The 19,691-nt window shown below is 32.7% G+C and overlaps 1 protein-coding gene across 1 annotated transcript in view; it reads left to right on the forward strand.

Moving 5' to 3' along the window:
• Nucleotides 1-19,691, forward strand: part of LOC141419910 (lysine-specific demethylase 6A-like) — a 78,375-nt gene that overhangs the window by 15,653 nt on the left and 43,031 nt on the right. Inside the window, 9 exon segments of the mRNA XM_074064214.1 lie at nucleotides 7,297-7,477; nucleotides 7,480-8,071; nucleotides 12,693-12,822; nucleotides 13,569-13,674; nucleotides 14,518-14,723; nucleotides 18,209-18,273; nucleotides 18,347-18,401; nucleotides 18,403-18,422; nucleotides 19,395-19,543. Coding sequence (XP_073920315.1) covers nucleotides 7,297-7,477; nucleotides 7,480-8,071; nucleotides 12,693-12,822; nucleotides 13,569-13,674; nucleotides 14,518-14,723; nucleotides 18,209-18,273; nucleotides 18,347-18,401; nucleotides 18,403-18,422; nucleotides 19,395-19,543 — 1,504 coding nt within the window.

Raw genomic sequence — 19,691 nt, forward strand, 5'->3', positions numbered from 1 at the left:
AGTTCTTCCCTTGTCTTTTTTGTTCGTCATTGCCACTTACTTAACTTGTAGGTATAATTATTTGATATACTGTTTGACACTACTTCAAGCATACTATTATCTTTATAACAAGTAAAGAAAATAAGGTTTCATTTTAACTTTTTAAAATTTAATGTCAAATTCATTTTTTATTATCTTGAGGGTATAATTATATCGCTTTTTTTCTTAAAACTGAACATTTCTTAAAAGACAGATATTCTGATGACAAAAAGTGTTTCATTTTTAAAGGGTAATTTTGCTTGAATTGTAGATTGTTCTCTTTTCCTTTGTTTATTTCAAATATTTTAGTCTACTTTTTAGTTGTGAACATAGAGTACAGCTTGTAATTTTAGGGTATATAGATCTAAAGAAAGAGAACCTTCTCGACATTGGTGGCTTGTGCCCTATAATTATAACTACTCAGGAGGCAGACATTTTGGGAGAAAAATAATCACAAAAAAGCATTGGTGGAGTGGTTCAAGTGTTAGTGCATCTGCTTTGCAAGCATACTGTACTTGGTTCAAACCCCAGTGCTGCTGAGAGAAAAAAAGAGAGAGGGCCTAATTTTTCATAGTTCTGGAAGCTCAGAAGTCCAGAATCAAGGTGCCAACAGATTTAGAGCCTGGTGTGGACCCATTTCCTGGTTTGTGGTTGATAAAAGGCCACTGCTGTCTTTATGGAGGGCTCTCCTCTCATAATAATCACCTCTGAAAGGTCCCATCTAATACAATCACGTTAGTGATTATATTTCAGTAGAGAATAATTTGTAGGATAGGAAGGTACCACAAATATGCAAACCATATTCAAGAAAAGTCTGCTGTGATTCTTATCCCTGGTAGTCATATAGGTAAGCTGTCCTACATCATCTGTCTTTATCTTTTTTTTTAAATTTCCTTTTGATTTTCTGCACTTTGAATATAATGTTTCAGAGATAGGGGGTGGTGGTATTTATGCTGTTTGATATTCTTTGATCTTTCTGAATCTGTGGCTTATTTCTTATCCATGATTTTTAAAATATTCTCATTAGTAATTATTTCAAATGTTTCTTTTATTTCTTTTCTCATTCCTTCTTTTGTTATTTCCATTATATGTACAATGTCTTTTGTTATTTTCCTCTAGTTCTTTAACACTCTGGCATTTTTCATTTTTTTCTTTTTGCATTTTTGGTTACTTATTTGTTACTTGGCTATATCCAGTTTCCTGATGATTCCACTAAACATATGCTTTGTTTTTGTTACAGTGGTTTTTGACTTCTTGCATTTGCTTTTGATTTCTTTCTATAGTTTATGTGTTTCTTGGAAACATTACCCATTTCTTTTTGAATTTTCCTTCTTTGTTCATTGACGCCCTTATTTAACTGATAATAATCATCTTAAATTCCCAGACTGATAATTATCAAATCTTTTTCTGACAATAACTCACCTTCCTTTATGATTTTTCAAAATTTGTCTTGGAATTTTTTTTTCCAAAACTCAACATAACAGTGGTTATAAGGAACTGAGGTAAATAAGGCATGATTTTATGTTTTATGTTCATTTAATCCATGAGTTATTCTTTTTTTTTACCAGTTTCCATTGCTGTTAATGTCAAATGCTAAAATTTTCTCTGTTCCCCTGCCCCCCCACCCACCTTTTTTGTCTTTGTTTTTCCCATAGATGACTTACTGAACACGGTCTGAATGATTTAGCTCTTTTCCTTGTACTCCCCTGTTATTTTATAGGATTCTTAAAATAAAGATGAGGTAGAAAGGTATGTGGAGAAGTACTGCATAGTTCTCTGATTAGGTCAGTGTTCCAAGTGCTGCTTAGTGATTTGTCCCATTTTATGTGAAGTTGGATGTCCACATGGGTCTGGAATTAAGTATTTCACATATTAAGTTCTGATAAGACCCCAGTTGGTTATGTTGTTATAAAATAACTAATAGTAAAACAATTTCCTTTGGGCATAGATTTTCTCCCTTATTGGAAATAATAAAGAATCATTTTGTCTTTAATGTAAGATAATGGCAGGGCTTCTGGAGATAAAACTCACTAAGGACTTTAGGAGTACATAGCAATTGGGAGTGCATCACAAGTTTAAGGCTAGCCTGGGCTACATAGTGAGTTCCAGGCTAGCCTGTGTTATATAGTGAGACTCTTGTCTCTCTGAAAGAACAAAAGTGTTTGTGGGGGTGTGTTAGGCTTCGGTCCCCTGAACTTTCTAACTGTCAAACATTGCGCTTATAACAATTTTTAATTAGTGTTTAGGTTTTCCTGTTACTGATTCCAGAAGTTTCTGTTCATGGGCTTCTGCTTGGCCATGCTGTTATATCTGTATCTTCTTGTCTATGTCTCCAATTTGGGGTGCCACAGTTTGGCTCCAGATTTCTTACAAACCCAATATGAGCTGTTGGTTTCTGTTTGTTACAGTGTTTTCTTATTGTGAATGATACTGGAGTGTTGTTACTAGGTTCATGTACTGGCAGAGTTGACGATTGAAGATGCCAGAACAGGAGTTAAGAGCCCCGGTTTTTTTGAAAGGTCAGCAAAGCACCCTGACCAATGGGACTTAGCGAAAGAGCTAAAGGAAACAGCGGCCGAAGCTTAGGAAATGATTTAGGACTTGGTCTGATTTAGGTACTCCCTTCTTTACTTTGAAGCTGCATCTATAATTGGCTGTCTAACTTTTTGTTGACCCCATCCTTATTGGACTGGACATTCTGCAAGGGCTTGTTCATCCATCCTGCCCCTGAGACCTGCCATATATATTTTATGACTTCTCATTATCTTGGTGAGACCCCTCCTATTTATTTATCTTGGGAAGGAATGCTATGCTATCTTCCTTAAGGGGTCTATATTTCATCTCTTAGATGTTTGTTTTAAATAAAGCTTCATTTTCCTTATCAAGAAGAAAGGCCATTGAGTTTTATTATCTGGGTGAGAAGCCCACTCCTCATGTCTCCTTAGGTGTTTGCTTTTAAGGATGCCTTCCTGTCTTCTTTATCTAACACAAAATTACTTTTGCTGTTTGTTTCCTGTAAATTCTCAGAGCTGTTTCTGCTGTTTATAGTTTATTCCCTTCCACTGTTTGCTCCCTTTTACTCACTTAGCATATATTTTTAAGATTTGTATTTTGGTTATTTTATTTTATGTGTCATTAACTTATTAATTACTGACAAATATTCCAGTGTATGAATATTATCCTTACTTTTTTTGATTTCTTTGCTAATTAAATATTTGGTTTATTTCCTGATCTTTGTTATTATAAATGTTATAGGTAGTGCTGCTATGAACATTCTAGTAAAAGTTCTTCTATGGACTTATGTTTCTTGTACCTGTAAGTTAGATATCTAGGAGAGGAATTACTATGTCATATAATAAAGTTTTTTTTAACTTTTAAGAATTTTTCAATCTTACTCTAACTGGTGAAGTATTTTACATTCCTACCAGTCATATCTGAGATTTTTAAATTGGATTAAATTTAGTGCATTTTGAAATGGATTTTTCCTCCTTAGTTTCCTGTTGCATTGATTTCTCTTCTGATCGACATTATTTGCTCTTCTTGTACTAATTTTTGGTTTGGTATCCTCTTTCTAGCATCTTAAGATGATGCTTTCTTTCATGTTCTTACGTCTTTCCCACCATAAGCTACACAATTCTAACTATTTCCTTAAAAATGAATTTTGATACAGGGTTTTTATTTTCACTAAGTTATCTAAGTTCTTCATTAAATTTCCTAATTTGTCTCATGCAATATTTGAAGTTTTGTACTTTATTTTGTATTTAGGTACTTATCTCATATTTTGTTGTTTTGGTATTTAATATAAATCCTTTTGCTGAGAAATCATGTGTACACATAAACACACATCACACACAAAATTTATGTGATTTAATTTCTTTTAAACTTTTATTGTAAGCTATGATGGATACGGTGTGCTGTGATAATTTGAAAATAGTATGTATTTAGTTAATGTAAAATTACATGTTGTATATGATATTAAGCAACTGATAATGTTGCTAAATTTTTTTGACTACCTGCTTTATAAATTTTTGAAAGTTGGATGTTAACACTATTGGGGTTTGTTATTTGGTACACACTCATAATTTTTTTTTCAACCTATTTGATACATTGACTTTTCCCATAATTAAGTTTTCCTCTTTTTCTTTAGATATATGTTTTTTCTTTGATTTATCCTTTAATAATATCCTATTTCCAGCTCTGTTTTGATTACTGCTTGCATTGTGTGTTGTTTATCATTCCTATACTTTGAATGTTTCTTTGTATTTGGAAGTTAAGAATATCTCTACATACAGTACCACAATAATGATCTTCATTCAACCGGACTGCTTATAAAATGTTGGTCACACTAAATTATATCATACTGTGTGTAAGGCAATGGTCATATGAAACTACATCATCTTGTAATGTAGCGGTATCTGCTTACGTAAATGCATTCTCAGTGTTCACATAACAATGAAATTGTCCAAGTTTCCATTTCTTGGACATATATCCCTATTTTTATGCAGCAGATCACTGTGGTTGGATTTTTGTGTTTTTAGCTAACATGACAAGCTGTGTCTTTTGAAAGGAATATTCAGTCAATTTGTATTTAATATAACATTATTGGACTTTCATATGCTACTTTACTCTTGTTTTCTTTTCATCATGTATCTTTCTTTTTTTTTTTTTTTCAGTACTGGGGTTTGAACTCAGGGTCCTACACCTTGAGCCACTCATCCAGCCCTTATTTTGAGGGAAGGTCTTAAGAACTATTTGCCTTGGACTGGCTTTGAACCAGTATACTCCTGATTTCTATCTCCTAAGTTGCTAGTATTACAGGTGTAACCCACTGGCACCCAGCTCGTCTTTTAAAAATTTACTGTGGTTTTATAAGTGAGGAAAACTTTCTGTATACATATTTGGTGTTTTTGCAATAAAAAAAAATAACAGCTTGATCTATTTTTTCTTTTTATGGTATTTTCGCCTTTTATTTGTATTGTATTATTTGTGTCACAAGTTCAATAATAACGTATTATTAATTGCCTTAAATATTCTTATGGTTTTAAAAATAATTAAAATATGCAAACATATACACAATCTATTATAACATTTAAAATATTTCCATTGCACTCATTTTTCTTGTGGATCGAAGCTGTAGATGATCTCTGTTAGTATTTTGTTTGTGCTATATACCTATGCTAGCTTGTTTTAGTACATATAGTTTCACTTGACATAGAATTTTTCACTTGACATAGAATTTTTGTTTTCTGTTTTATGTATTTGGCAGTTTGTAATTCCACTAATAACTGGTGCCAGTTTTTATGAGCAGTCTCATTAATCAGTCATATTGTTTTTGTTTTAATATGATGCCATTTGCTTTTCTATTTTTGGGTTTGTCTTTGTCTTTATCTTTTAGCATTTTGATTATGATAGTTTGTGTACTCCTTTTGTTTTTATTCTGTTTTGGGTTAAAAGAACTTCTTGGATATGGAAGAAAGCCTTTCATCTTTTTTGAGAGTTGTTCTTCCTCTATTCTTTAGTTTTTTTTGGTAGTGTCATTGCACATTCAACAATTTTTTATAGGAAATTGGCGTTTTAAATATTAGATATTAGCTACTCTTCTGTTTTATTCTTCTGCATTGTATTCTTTCACACTTTTTTGTTTGTTTGTTTGTTTTGCTTCACTGGCATCTTTCAGGGCCACTCTTGAGCATCTACAGTACATCTACCATTCATCCTCAGCATGTACCAATATATTGATCTAACTCACCCATAATCAAGCCCATTAAATTTATTTATTTATTGACTGATTGCCATCGGTTCTTTCACACTCTTTAAAGTAACTGTCATGTATTCTCTCTCATAGTCTCCGTATTTTGTTTTTAGTCCCAGTTTTAATTTTTACTTTTATTCTGTAAGAACCTCCTTATTGTACATAACAGTTCAGATGGCATCTAATTATTAGGGCCATTTTTGTATCCATAGTTCATAAACCTCCTCTCAACTGAGCAGTAAGCTTTGTGTGAGTTAAGGAACTCTCAGACTTGAAGTCAGTTATCAAGACTGCCATACTCAAAATGCTTTTTGTTCTGACGCTTGAGAAATAATAAAATTGTTACTTTTTATCTGTCTTATTCACTTATTATTTTTGTGTGAATTGTAGTGATGATTAGTAAATTTTTATTCACCCCCCAACGACTTTAAAAAATGATATCTATATAGCAAAAATTTTATGTAAATTATAGTAATCCAAATTGCTGTAAAATTAATAACAATTTATCTAACGTAGCTTAGATTGGAAATGACTAAGTTATTGTTTTAGTATTTTGTATTACTTTAATCAGTAATACTGAGAAGTTAGTTTATTAATTATTTTGTCAGTAAAATCAAATGATAATCTTCTTAGAGAAGTTTGTAACACTAGCCATAAATTTCAGGTAAAATTTCAGTAAAATTTCCAGCCTGTAAAATAAATTTTCTCTGGATCCAGAACTTTTTATCAAGTATAGAAAATTGTTCTCTAACTAATTTATTAGCTTTACACTAGGGATATAGCTCAGAGACAGAATGCCTGTCTATCCCTTACAACGCTTTCAGCATCATGCGTATGCATGCACGTACACACAATTTTTAGCAGTATCTTTTACTATGAATTTGTAAACGTGCTTTCCCCTGTGAATTTGGGGAAAGCACTATCTACTTCCAGTTCATTAGTGTGCTTGTCTGTACGAGGAGTAGAAAGGTAGTAGTTAAAATAAGCTATTTTTAAAAATACTCTCATAGATTGGGTATTTTCTTTTCAAGATTATTGCTAGTTCTATCTCCATTATAGCTTTAGTGGTAATTTTAAAAGTTTAAAAGTTTAATTATATTAAACAATATAATCCATAGACAGTGATTTTGTGTGTATGTATGTATTTGTGACTTTGTTAGTGACATATGTTTGTTTTCCTATTTAAATTTACAGATACATTTTTCTTAAGATGAAAATGCATTTCAGAGGGGAGTAGAGTTCTCTAACTTTACATGAGAAAAAAATTGGGTAGTACTAATAAATGAAATCGAATTAAACAGTTATATTAGATCATGTATTCTATAAATACTAACCACTCTATATCATTTATGATGGGCACTTTAAAAATTTTACGATATGATTTATATTGCACATTTGGCTGTTGGTTTTTAGTGGCTTTGCTTTTCTTTAACATTTTTATCTTCAATGCTTAGTCCTCAGTGTATTCATTCTGAGTTTGTGTAACACAATATTTAAGACAACTTTCTTTTTTTTATTTTTTTTAGGGGCTTCATAAAGGTCAGCATTCACATTTGGCAGGACATAATGGTGAACAACCTCTATTTCCCCCTGAGCCTACTCAGAATCTCCAGGCAGCTAATAATGGTATTAAGAATCAGAATGGACATCATACTCTGCCTAGAAATTCAGTACCACAGGGAGATGCTCTCAGTCATCTCTCCTCTCATATGCTACCTCAGATGGACAAAAAAGTATTACCATTACCAAAGAGAGCAAGCCCTCAAGAAATGGATCCCTGGGGTCTGAAATAAGCAGGCCTGATGGAGACACATCTAGTAGCCGTGCTGGTATCAAGGGACCTTCTAATCATGTCCATCAGACGACAGCAGTTGCTATTTCCAGTCCTAACCATGGAGATTCTGTGTCACCAAATTTAATAACTGCAGACAGTCCTCAGCTCTCGGCCTTTTTGGTTGGAAAAGCCAATGACAATATAGGTACTGGCACTTGTGACAAAGTCAATAATATTCATCCATCTATTCATATAAAGACTGATAATTCTGTTGCCTCTTCACCTTCTTCAGCCACTTCTACAACACCTTCTCCAAAGTCCACTGAGCAGAAAAGCACGCATAGTGTTACCAGCCTTAACAGTCCTCCCAGTGGGTTACATACAATTAATGGAAAAGGGCTGGAGAATTCACAGAGCTATATAAATGTTGACCTGCCTGTAGTTAGCCACAAATGTAGTCCTCAGATTATACCATCAATGTCTGTGTCCATACGCTCCAATTCAACAGAAGTTCTGAAGGCATGTAGGTTAGTGTGGGGAAATTCATCAAAAAGTAAAAATGGTTGACTGCTGGCAAGATCAGAAGATTTGATATATAATTTTGATATTTTATTAGAAAAGGAAATAGAATTTTATTAAAAATGGAAAGATTGCATATTTGCATATATGAATTAATAGTTCATAATGAGCTTTCTTATGTTTGTAAGCTATTGTTATACTTCACCAGGTATAAGAAGCATAGTTTTATAAGCTGCTTTATTTGAGACATACCGTTGTCTAGCTTACTGTCTTTTGTTTATTAGGGTTGTCATTTTCTATGTGATAGATTTTAGTCTGGGACTAAAATGAGAATGAGTTTCAATCATATTTGGTAGAAAACAGCAAGGCCTAGAATATCCTACTACTTTTTTTTTCTCTTTTTTGTTTAGCGCTATTGAATGTTAGTTAGGGGTAGAATGGACTCCACTGATACTGTCTTTTTTTTTTTTTTTATTTAATTTGAGGGTATTTTGCTTCACTCTAGAAGAGGTTTTAAAATGGGCAGGAAGTGCAGGGAGAATTGAAAGATGTGATTGATTACCAACTACTCTGGTAAGATCAGTCATATTCTATTATAATTATGGGATTGAGGTTTTAGTAATTTATTTAATAGGTTTTCATTCTCCCTATAAGACTAAATAAGAATAGCAAATCAGCAACTACCTGCCCATAGTGGTATACTAGCCAGGATGAGGTGGGAGGATCTCGAGTTCTAGTCTAACCTGGGCTACTTAGGAAGTATGCCCCAAATAACCAGACCAGAAAAAAAATAGAATTAGGAATATTCCTCTGGTTTTCTGATAATATAGTAGTCACATCCCAATGATCCTAGTCCGCTTGTTTTTTTAAACAGAAATTTACATGCCATACAAATTTGCAACCTTGATATATATAATTCAGTTTTGTGTTTAATATATTACCATATATGTGCAGTTAACCAAAGTCTGTTTTATAGCATTTAAAAATAAACTGGACAGGTTAAACCAAAAAAATTTAATCTTTTTGGCTCAGAGTTGGGGTAGGGGTGTAGTGGAGATTGAACTCAGGGTATTGAACCTGCTAGGTAAGCATACTACCACTTGAAACATGACCCCTACCTTGTTTTTAGTTTGCTTCTTAGATAGGGACCCACACTTTTACCCAGTCTGGCCTTGGACCATGATCCTCCTACCTTTGTATCCTGAGTAACTAGGATTACAGATATGCTTCACAACACCCTGCTCAAATTTAATTTTAAGTAGGAACTTAACCTCACTTAAATTCTCACTCATAAATGTTGTGTTATGTATAAGCAACTAAAACCAATAAAATTTTGACAAAGATGGCAAACATAGAAAATGTCTGTAATACAGTAATGTTTTAGTATTTGAAATTTGAACAGTACTATATTGTTTTATTAGATTGCTAAAAGATCTTTCTGTTTTTTGATCAAAATAAACTAACAGAAGACAAATGTCCCATAAGTAGACAATCTTAACATTATCTTACATCTACTTTAATCATTTTGTTTTAGTTTCTGAGTTTAAAGTTTGAAAATAATTTTTGCTGATGCCTTCCTGAAGCAGAGGCCTTATAGGTTTCTTCCCTGTTTCTGTATCTAAAAATTATTTAACTTCTAAGTCACTTGGATTTTTCTTATTAGACATTATCTAGGTATGTGCTTGTAGTGACTTGAGACAATAGTATTGGGCTAATGTAACAATTACATTTTTCCTGTAATACCAGCTACTCAGGAGGTCAAGAGCAGGAAGATCATTTTGAGGTCAACTCCTGAGAAAAATTAGCAAGACCCCATCTCAGCAACAATAAAAGTCCCCAGTTTGGTGGTACGTGCCTGTGACCTCAAGTATGTGGGAGACTGTAGGAAGAAGGATTGTGGTCTGAGGTTAGCGCTGGTCAAAAAACAAAAACAAAGACAAAAAAACCCACAAGACGCTACCTGAAAAATAACAAAAAATGACCAGAGTGAAGGGGCATGGTCATGTACTTAGCAAGTGCAAGGCAATTAGTTAAAACTCCAGAACTAAAAAAAAAAAACTTAAAAATTTTTGAGTAAAAGTTGCAATTAAATGGAATGCTATTGAAATGTCTTTCATATATTTTAGTAAAGATTTAATTTTCCATTTAATTTTGAGTCATATGTAAATGTTCAGTTTATAGTAAAATAATATATTTAAAGAAATACTTTTGACTTAGATTGTTAAAAGGACTTCTGCTTATTGTTTTACTTTGAAAGTTGAAATTTACTTGCTATCTGTGGATTTGTGGCTATAGGTGTTACTTCAGTTTACCTATCTTTCAGTTACTTATCTTTCAGTTTGTTACAGAAAGACATAACCATAAAATAAACAACAACAAGTAAAAAACAAAACAGGTGCAGGGAAGGAAGAGAAGAATGAAGAGAATATGAAAAATTGGTTTTTGACAGCTGGAGGTTAAATTATTCTCAGTATGAGACAAATAATTTGTCAGTTGATAGTGGCAACCTATTGTAAGTAAGAGTCTAGGCTGGTGGAATGGCTCAAATGGTAGAGCACCTGCCTAGCAAGTCTGAGGAACTGAGTTCAAACTCTACCACTACCCCCCCAAAAAAAAGAGTCTAAGAATTCAGACAAATGGAAAGAAACATTTTGTAATTTATGTTAATTTTCCTGGTTAAGAAATTTCATGAAGATCACATTAACTGATGAATGGAGAGTGCCTTTCATTTCTATACTCAATGATATTGGTAAATGTGAAAGGAAACTGAAGTGAACTGTATTTGTTTATTTATTTGGTTGCTTGTTGTTTCCTCATTCATTCATTTATTCTTACTTATTTATTACTTATTGTGGTGGTACTAGAGTTTGAAGTCAGGACTTCATGCTTGTTAGGCAGGTGCTCTACCACTTCAGCTACTTCATCAGCCCTATTTTGTGTTGACTATTTTTGAGATAGGATCTTGAGAATTATTTGCCCAGGCTGGGCTCAAATCTCAGTCCTCCTGATATATGCCACCTTTGTAGCTAGGATTATAGGAGTATGCCACCGCACCTAGGTTGTTTTTATTTTGTTTTGAGAAGAGTTATTGCTATGCTGCCCAGGCTACTCTTGAATATCTGGGCTCAGGTGATCCTTCTACCACAGCCTTCTGAGTACCTGGGATAACAGGCATGCATCACCATATTGGTTCTAGTCAGTAATTTCTAATTTGTCTACTGTATGGTTAATCTTGATAGCATTTATATCATTGCACTTCTTTTAAGATTTAAAATGTCAATTTTAACATTCAGTTGGTTATGGGTCCATTGCTTATACCTGATAATTTCTGTTTTCAAAATTCTGTGTTTGCACTGTAGAAATTGCACCTCTCTCTCTCTCTCTTTCTTTCTCTCCCTCCCTTCTGTTCCTTTCTCCTTTCCTCCTCCCTCCTTCCACCACCCTCCCCACTTTTGAATTGGGAATTGACAAGCTTAGGGCCTTACTCTTTTAGTTTGTTTTTCCAGTAGGATCTTACACTTTTGCCAGGACTCTCTTCCAACTGCAATCTACCTTCCTCAGTCTCCCAAATAGCTGGAATGACAGGCATGTACCTTCGTGCCTGGTCAGAGACATATTTCTACTACCTGCCCCTATTTTCTTTTGGTCTCAGTTTTCATATTGAAGATGCAAAAAAGCCTTTTCGTGCCACAATAAATTAAGCAACTTTTCTACTACAGTTAAACACTCGACTTCATATATCCTTATGATATATTATTTATTCTAATTATGCATTGAAATTATCATTAGGTGATTTCATCATTGTATGTACATGACAGATTGTACGCATACAAAATATGATGGTCATGTTTCAATAGTCAATATAAATCTTATGGGACCATCAGCATGAACATGGCTTATTGTTGATTGAAAAATTTTGAGATGTTAGAAATAGACTTTCTAGAGTTGGAAGTTGTCAAAAAGATATTTTGGGAATATTTATTAAGATATTATGTAGAAAAAGAGACATAATGGTATCTAAGCCTTATTTTTTTGGTTAAAGTGTATTAACATTTAACCGAGGAAATTAGAGTTCATATTCTGGAGGTGGTGAGAAAGGGATATGATGAGCCATAAGAGAAATTTTTTGTTTGTTTATTTTCTCAATACTGAGTTTAACTGATGCGTTTACCAGGCACATTCCCTACTACTTGTACCATACCCCAAGACCTTTTTGCTGTATGAATGTTTGCCTCAGTTGGCCTGGACTGCATATATGGAATACCATTATGCCCAGTTTTTATTGACTGAGATGAGATGGAGTCTTGTGACATTTTTGACCAGGCTGTCATCCTTTTGATCTCTGCCTCTTGAGTAGCTAAGATAATCTTAGGCATAAGCCACCATGCCTGGCAATAAGAGGAAGTATTAAAGGTATAAAGTACAAAATGCATAAAATATTTTAAAAAGTATAATATATATATTTTAAATATATATTTATATATTTATAAGTATATATAATTACATAAAAGTATAGGTATTTTTTAAAATATAAAATATTTAAAAATACTTTATACCTGATTCACATTTTCCATTTAAAAAATAAATATAAAGCTGACATAGTTCTTCTTTTTTTTCTGTTTTAAAAAGGAATGTAGGTAAAAATGGCTTGTCTAATAGTCACATTTTGTTGGATAAATGTCTGCCTCCAAGACCACCAGGTTCACCTTACCCTCCCTTGCCAAAGGAAAAGCTGAATCCACCCACACCTAGTATTTATGTGAGTCTCAGTTCATTGACTAGAAAGAATTCAATTGTTTGAACTAACTTATCTGATACAAAATAGATATATTTAAAAAATCAATAATGTTTGCTTTTTAGGCAATAATAAATTTACTTTCACATGTTAAAGTATTTCAGAAATAGATTTTGTGTTCCTGATGTGACACATGAGGAACTCTTAATCTAAATGTCTCCCCCATAAAGTCCAAAATATTTAATGTATGGTAAAATATTTTTAGATTTCTTCCCAAATACTGACTGGGATTATTATGCTTACAGCAAAAGATAAACATGTTTCCAACTCTACTTGCTAGTTGCATGGACCTTAAAATTTCATTCACTTAAGTGTCATTTTTTTCTTTTCTGCAATGTAGGTTTTTGATGCAGAAAGTTGAAATGAGTTATATTAAGATAACATCTCCTGAATAATTTGTACCATTTCTACTACCTCTTTCGTTCAGGAAATAATGGAAGTACAATGCAACAGTACATTTAGGAAAAATTTGATGAGAGTTGATTCATGGGATAAGATCCTCTAAAAATGAATCAAATTTAAAGTGCTATCAAATTTATGTCACTATTTGCTCTATAACCTTTTGAAAAGACCAATAATACAATTAGCAGTACAATATTAATAATTACATATTTTAAGGTGTTAGATCAGTTTTTTAAAAAATAATACAAACTTGCAGTGTTGTATATAATCATTTTTCCTGAGACCTAACAAAATTTTTACTTTTGCAGTTGGAAAATAAGCGTGATGCTTTCTTTCCTCCATTGCATCAGTTTTGCACCAATCCAAAAAACCCTGTTACAGTAATACGTGGCCTTGCTGGAGCTCTTAAATTAGGTAAGCTTTTTAAAAAATATTTGAACATTTCTTTTACTATCTTTAAACTTATTACAGCAGTAGACTCTCACTGATTTATTTTTAGCGCTTAAGATATTTTAATCTTATCTCTGTTTTTTCCTTTTCTTTCTTTATTTGTTCCCTTATCTTTTTCATGGCTCTCCTGTATTTCTCTGTTTTTATTCTTCTTCCTCTCTATCTATGTATTTCTTACTAATTCTTTTAAATTTTGACTATTTTTTTTTTGATGGGGAGGAGCTGACATTGGGATTTGAACTTAGAGCCCCACACTTGCTAGGCAGGTGCTCTAAACTTGATCTACTCCACCATGCCTGTTTTGTGTTGGATATTTTCAGGATCCCCAACTATTTACCCAAAGCTAACTTTAAACACAGTCCTCTTGATCTCTGTCTCCCAAGTAGCTAGGAATACAGGCGTGAGCCACCAGCACTAGCTCAACTTTGTTTTAAAACTATCTATGTCTTATTTCTATTGTGTTCTGTCATCCATGTGTTTTACCCATGTTGTAAGTGATATTGGTTGTTGGTAACTTCTGTGCTGAGTTTCTACTTTAACTTAAAATTTGCTTTAAAACATGAAAGATTTAAATTAAATAATAGAAATTTTAAATCTGCAATATTCATGTTAAATCCTGCTTATAAATACCACAGCCTACTTGTTACACTCTTCCTGGTGTCTACATTCCTGGAATCTTGTATCAAGTAGCTTAGAACTATTTTAAGGAAAATTGATAGAACTTTAAAAATAAAAGTTTTAAGTACTTTGAAATTTTCATTTTACTGAATAGAGTTTTATTTATTAATAAAACATTTCTTTTTGAAGATCTTGGACTTTTCTCTACCAAACCTTTGGTAGAAGCTAACAATGAACATGTGGTAGAGGTGAGGACACAGTTGTTGCAACCAGCAGATGAAAACTGGGATCCCACTGGAACAAAGAAAATTTGGCATTGTGAAAGTAGTAAATCTCATACCACAATTGCTAAATATGCACAGTACCAAGCTTCCTCCTTCCAAGAATCATTGAGAGTAAGTTTATTTTGTATTAGAAACTGGGGAAAGTAGGGAGGGTTTTTTTTTTTTAACATATTATTGCTGTACTGGGGTTACATTGTGACATTTACAAAAATTCTTACAATATACCATAGTTGAATTCACCCCCTCTATCATTCTTCTTTATCCACCTCCATCCATTTCTGAAATTGTTTCTGTAGGTCCCATTTTCATTTTTGTACAAGAGGACATAAAATTTCCACCATACTTAACTCTCCTTCACCCTCACACTGATTCCAACTTTCAGCCAGCCTTCCTGTTCTCCATGTTGAAAAAAAGACATTTTTGTTTGTTTAAGATATTTTTTATGTTTATATGTATTATAACCCAAATTGGTTCATTCCCTCTTTTTCTCCTATCTACCTTAGTCCCCTTCTTATGATGATTCTGACAGTCTTAAAAATTCTGTATTCATTCTTGTGTAGAAAGTACATTAATCAATCAACTATATTCCCTTTCTTGGAAACTTCTGATGGCAGGTGTTTTAATAGAGATGTTATTTGTTTGTTATTTTTTTTTGTGGGAATGGGGTTTGAACTAATGACTTCACACTTGCAAAGCAGGCACTGTACTTCTTGAACCACACCTCAGTCTACACATTACTATCATTATTATTTTTTATGCCCTATTGTTTGAACTCATGGTCACATGCTTGCTAGGTAGGCATTCTTCTTGAGGCACTCCACAGAAACATTTTTTGTAACGGATTTTTCTTTGAGAGAGGGTCTCCTGAATTATTTGCCTATGACTGTCTTTGAACTGTGATCCTTCTGATCTATGCCTTGTGAGTAGGTAGTATTACAGGGTAAGAAAGCTGTTGGCACCCAGCCAAACTGAACATTTTAACAAATATTCCTACTTTAAAGCCTAACCCCATCATTTTCTCCCTTAAAATGACCCACACCCAATCTACTGAAACTGCATTTCCTTCCCAATCTTTTTATTATAATTAGGTTTTTGTTTGTTTGTTTGGCAGCACTGGGTTTGAACTCAGGTCTTCTTGCTTGCTAGGCAGGTGCTCTTCTCACTAAAGTCACTTCCCCAATAACTTTTTTTTCTGTCACTTTGATGTATCCTAGTAAACTTATGCTAGTTTACAGTTAATATTATTGTCAAAAGAACACATTTTTGTTAATAGGAAAATAAAATTGTTGTTTTGTTTATCCTATTGAAAATAATAAACTAAGATTATTTGATAAAAATAGTAACTTTTATTTAATATTTACTTTAATAAAAAAATAAAGACTATTTATATATATTAATGTGTGAATGTACTTATGTTTTTATGTATTTATTTATAGGGTGAGATGTTCATTCATTTATCCAAAGGAGATGTTTCTGTTTTGTTTTTTTCTAGAGATACTGCTACCACATGCATTAGTCATCTTTCCGAATTAATAGTAGCCTTAACTAAAATTGCAGAAGTAGAAATTTACAGAAATGCCTCAAAGTATATGAAAAGTTGAAAAACAAACAAAATGTTAAGTGAGATGTTGGTTAGTGATTTTTTTTTTTTTTTTGATGGTACTGGGGTTTGAAATCAGGGCTATGTACTTGCTGGGAGACAACATCAGAAGAATAGCTAAAGATGAGAGGAATACAATTGTTTGAATTAGTTTTCAGCACATAGCTGTTTTATGTGGTGTCTTTTTTTAGTATAAAGTTTTCAAGATATGTTCATGCTATAGTATATATCACTGCTGTGTTTCTTTTTTTTTGACAAATAATATTTCACAGTATGGGATATGCTACCTTTTTTTAATCTCTTGCCAGTTGATGAGCATCAGTTGTTTTACATTTTACCTTGTGGCTATTCTCAGTAATGCTATTATGCCTGTAATTCCAGCAACTCAGGAGGCAGAGGTAAGAGAATCAAGATCAAAGACTGGCTCAGGCAAAAACTAGAGACCTATCTCAAAAACACCAACAGCAAAAAGGCCTGGAGGCATGAATCAGGTGATAAAGTGCTTTATCAGTTCAAGCTCAGATACCTCAAAAAGAAAAAACATCCACTAACATTTCTCATCTTCCCATTTCTCTTATCTCATTTCTCCGTACTTTCGCCACCTAAGCTAAACGTGTGGGTGTGAAGTGGTATCTCCTTATGATTTTGATTTCCATTTCTCAAATGGCTATTTATTTGTTTAATTGGGCTATTTACTGTTCACTTCAAAATATATCTTATATGTATACTCTTCTAATAAATTCATTGATCAGTATTTAATGTAGCTCAGGGTAGAATCAAAGAAGCAGCCCTCCTGCCTCAGGTTCCCAAGTGTTGACCTTGTAAGTGTGTTACCACCATACCCTGTGAAAGTTTCAGTGTTGTTAGATTCTAGTTTTTTGCTTTTTTTTTCTTTCCTGCTAAAAACCTATTGTGTAATCCATGTTCATGGAGATTTACTCCTGGAAGAGTTTTATAGATTTTACTTCTGATGTTTATGTTTTCTTCCGTTTTAGGTTAAATGATATTATAGGCTAGAATCCATCTTCATTGATTTTCATTTGTATTTTACGAACCATTTCCTCTTTTATAATCTTGTCATTCTTGTCAAAAGAGTAACACACATTTTTATATCCAGCATTTAATTTTCTTACTACTATTATGGAAATACATTGCTATTTATATAGAATTCACTATGTCAAAAACCTAGCCTGTGAAGAACTTTCATATGCCCTTAACTTTATTAGTGTGAATCACAAAGGCAAAGGGAAGGATGACTGAACAAAATAATAACAGAAATAAAGGATGTTAACTTTTCTCACCCTGTATTTCTATATGGGCATGTGCACTTGCATATATAAAAGCAACATTCCTTCTGCAAGTTTAGAGTGTGTGCTGTTTGCCATTTGTAATCAACATTGAAAGCTAATCTTGTTTTAGTTTTTTTTTAGTTTCTTGTATTTGTTATAAATGTAAGCATCTACAGATTTTCTTCTTCTGGGACAGGGTATACAGAGAAAAACAAAGCAATGTTTTTTTGATATCATAGTAGAGCATTGAGCCTTAGTACTTGATGCTTTCTTCAGATTTTTTCCCCATAGTTATTTGTCCCTTTTGCACATTATTCTAATTTTATTTTTGGTTCTTTCTCAAATTTCCTTGACAAAATATAAATTAAAATTTCTTTTCTACTTACAATCTCTATTGAACCAAAGGAAAATTAAATAGGTTTCTGCTTTTCTTATAAATTAATACCTGAGTGTCAAAACAGCAATTTTGAAGTGTTAGAGGAATTTGAGTACTAAGTTCTGAGATTTGACTTTTCCTAAGTCTTAATTTAAATAATGTAATAAATTGGTGCTATGTCCTCTAAAATGTGCCAGCAGAATCTTAATTTTAAAACATAGGCAATTATTGGTCATGTAGAGAAGAGTATTTTGTTATTGATTTGTATTATAGAAATAAAATGATAGCATGTTATAGGATATTAAGTGTGAATATTTTGTTTATTGTATAGGAGGAAAATGAGAGAAAAACACAACTTAAAGACTATTCAGATAATGAGTCCACGTCTTCAGAGAAGTAAGTAACTTTTAGCATCCACTAAGTATTTCTGTCTTAAAGGCTTGGGTTTAATATTTTCTGTTCTTTTAAGTTCTGGAAGGAGAAGGAAAGGACCTTTTAAAACCATAAAATCTGGAATCAACATTTGACCTCTTTGATAACAAAAAGTAAGTATCAACAGCAATCATTTTTGCATTTACTTACACGTGTATACACTATTGCCTCCTACTCCCTCCTCTCTCTTTCAAGGCAGAACGTATTCCATGTGCAATCAGGGAAGGAGAGACAAAAGAGAGGGGTTGAGGGGGTGAATTCAAGTATGATATATTTGATACATTGTAAGAACTTTCGCAGATACTCTAGTGTATCCCCACCCAGCACACAATAATAATAGGCATTCTAAAATGCCAGTTTTAATACACGTTTCATTTCAAAATACTATGCTGATCATTCTTTCTTTTAAAATTGAGATTGCTTCTCCCTATGTTTCTTTTTTTTCTTCTGGACCTGAATATACTGATACTTTATGCATTTAATTATGTTCTGGGTGTTAATTTACTTTAGTAAATACTATGGAACTTATTAGATTTTTTCTTTTGATGATATTGATAATTGCAAGAAATATTAAATGGCAGACAAAAGTTAAAAAAAGAAGTATCACAGCTCTAGTACTATTTCCATGAACTGAAGCAGATGAGATTGCAAGATAAGGAGCTGTCTAACTTCATATTTTTTTTAAATCCCTATTTATTTTACATTGTCATCATCTGTTTTCTTTATGTTGACAAATAAGTTTCAACTGAAAACTTTAGCATTTCAACATTATTTTTATAAGAGTTTACAATTAGAATCAGCCCCAGACATACCTGTCATGGATATAAATACTAATTTACAAATTGAAAAATGAAAATGATTTGTTTCCTTTACTAAGTTATTATAAATTTTTAGTAGTTTTTTTCAGTGATATTTGTTTTAGGACTTTTTCATCCTTGGAAAAATTTAAACATTAACATGAGATTTTAACTCTCTAGGTAAAATACTTAAAGTTGTATCTGTGTTTCTGACTGTATTATAAGGATTGGGCTAATTCTCACTAATAATGGCAGAAGGTTTCAGTTTCACCTGTTATTTTATTGCAGGTGGAAGTTGCAGTTACATGAACTGACTAAACTTCCTGCTTTTGTGCGTGTTGTATCAGCAGGAAATCTTCTAAGCCACATTGGTCATACCATACTGGGCATGAATACAGTTCAGCTGTACATGAAAGTTCCAGGAAGTAGAACACCAGGTGATTTTTATGAGTAAATATATCTAGGATAGTTGAAAGAATAACCTTAAGTATGTAATACAACAGAACCAGGGTCTCCCCACTTATAATTAATAAAGCTGATCTGATTTTTAAGGGTGTTTTTAGGAGGGGTGAGAATGTATATAAT

This window comes from Castor canadensis, chromosome X (assembly GCF_047511655.1).
Source record: "Castor canadensis chromosome X, mCasCan1.hap1v2, whole genome shotgun sequence".
Lineage (NCBI taxonomy): Eukaryota > Metazoa > Chordata > Mammalia > Rodentia > Castoridae > Castor > Castor canadensis.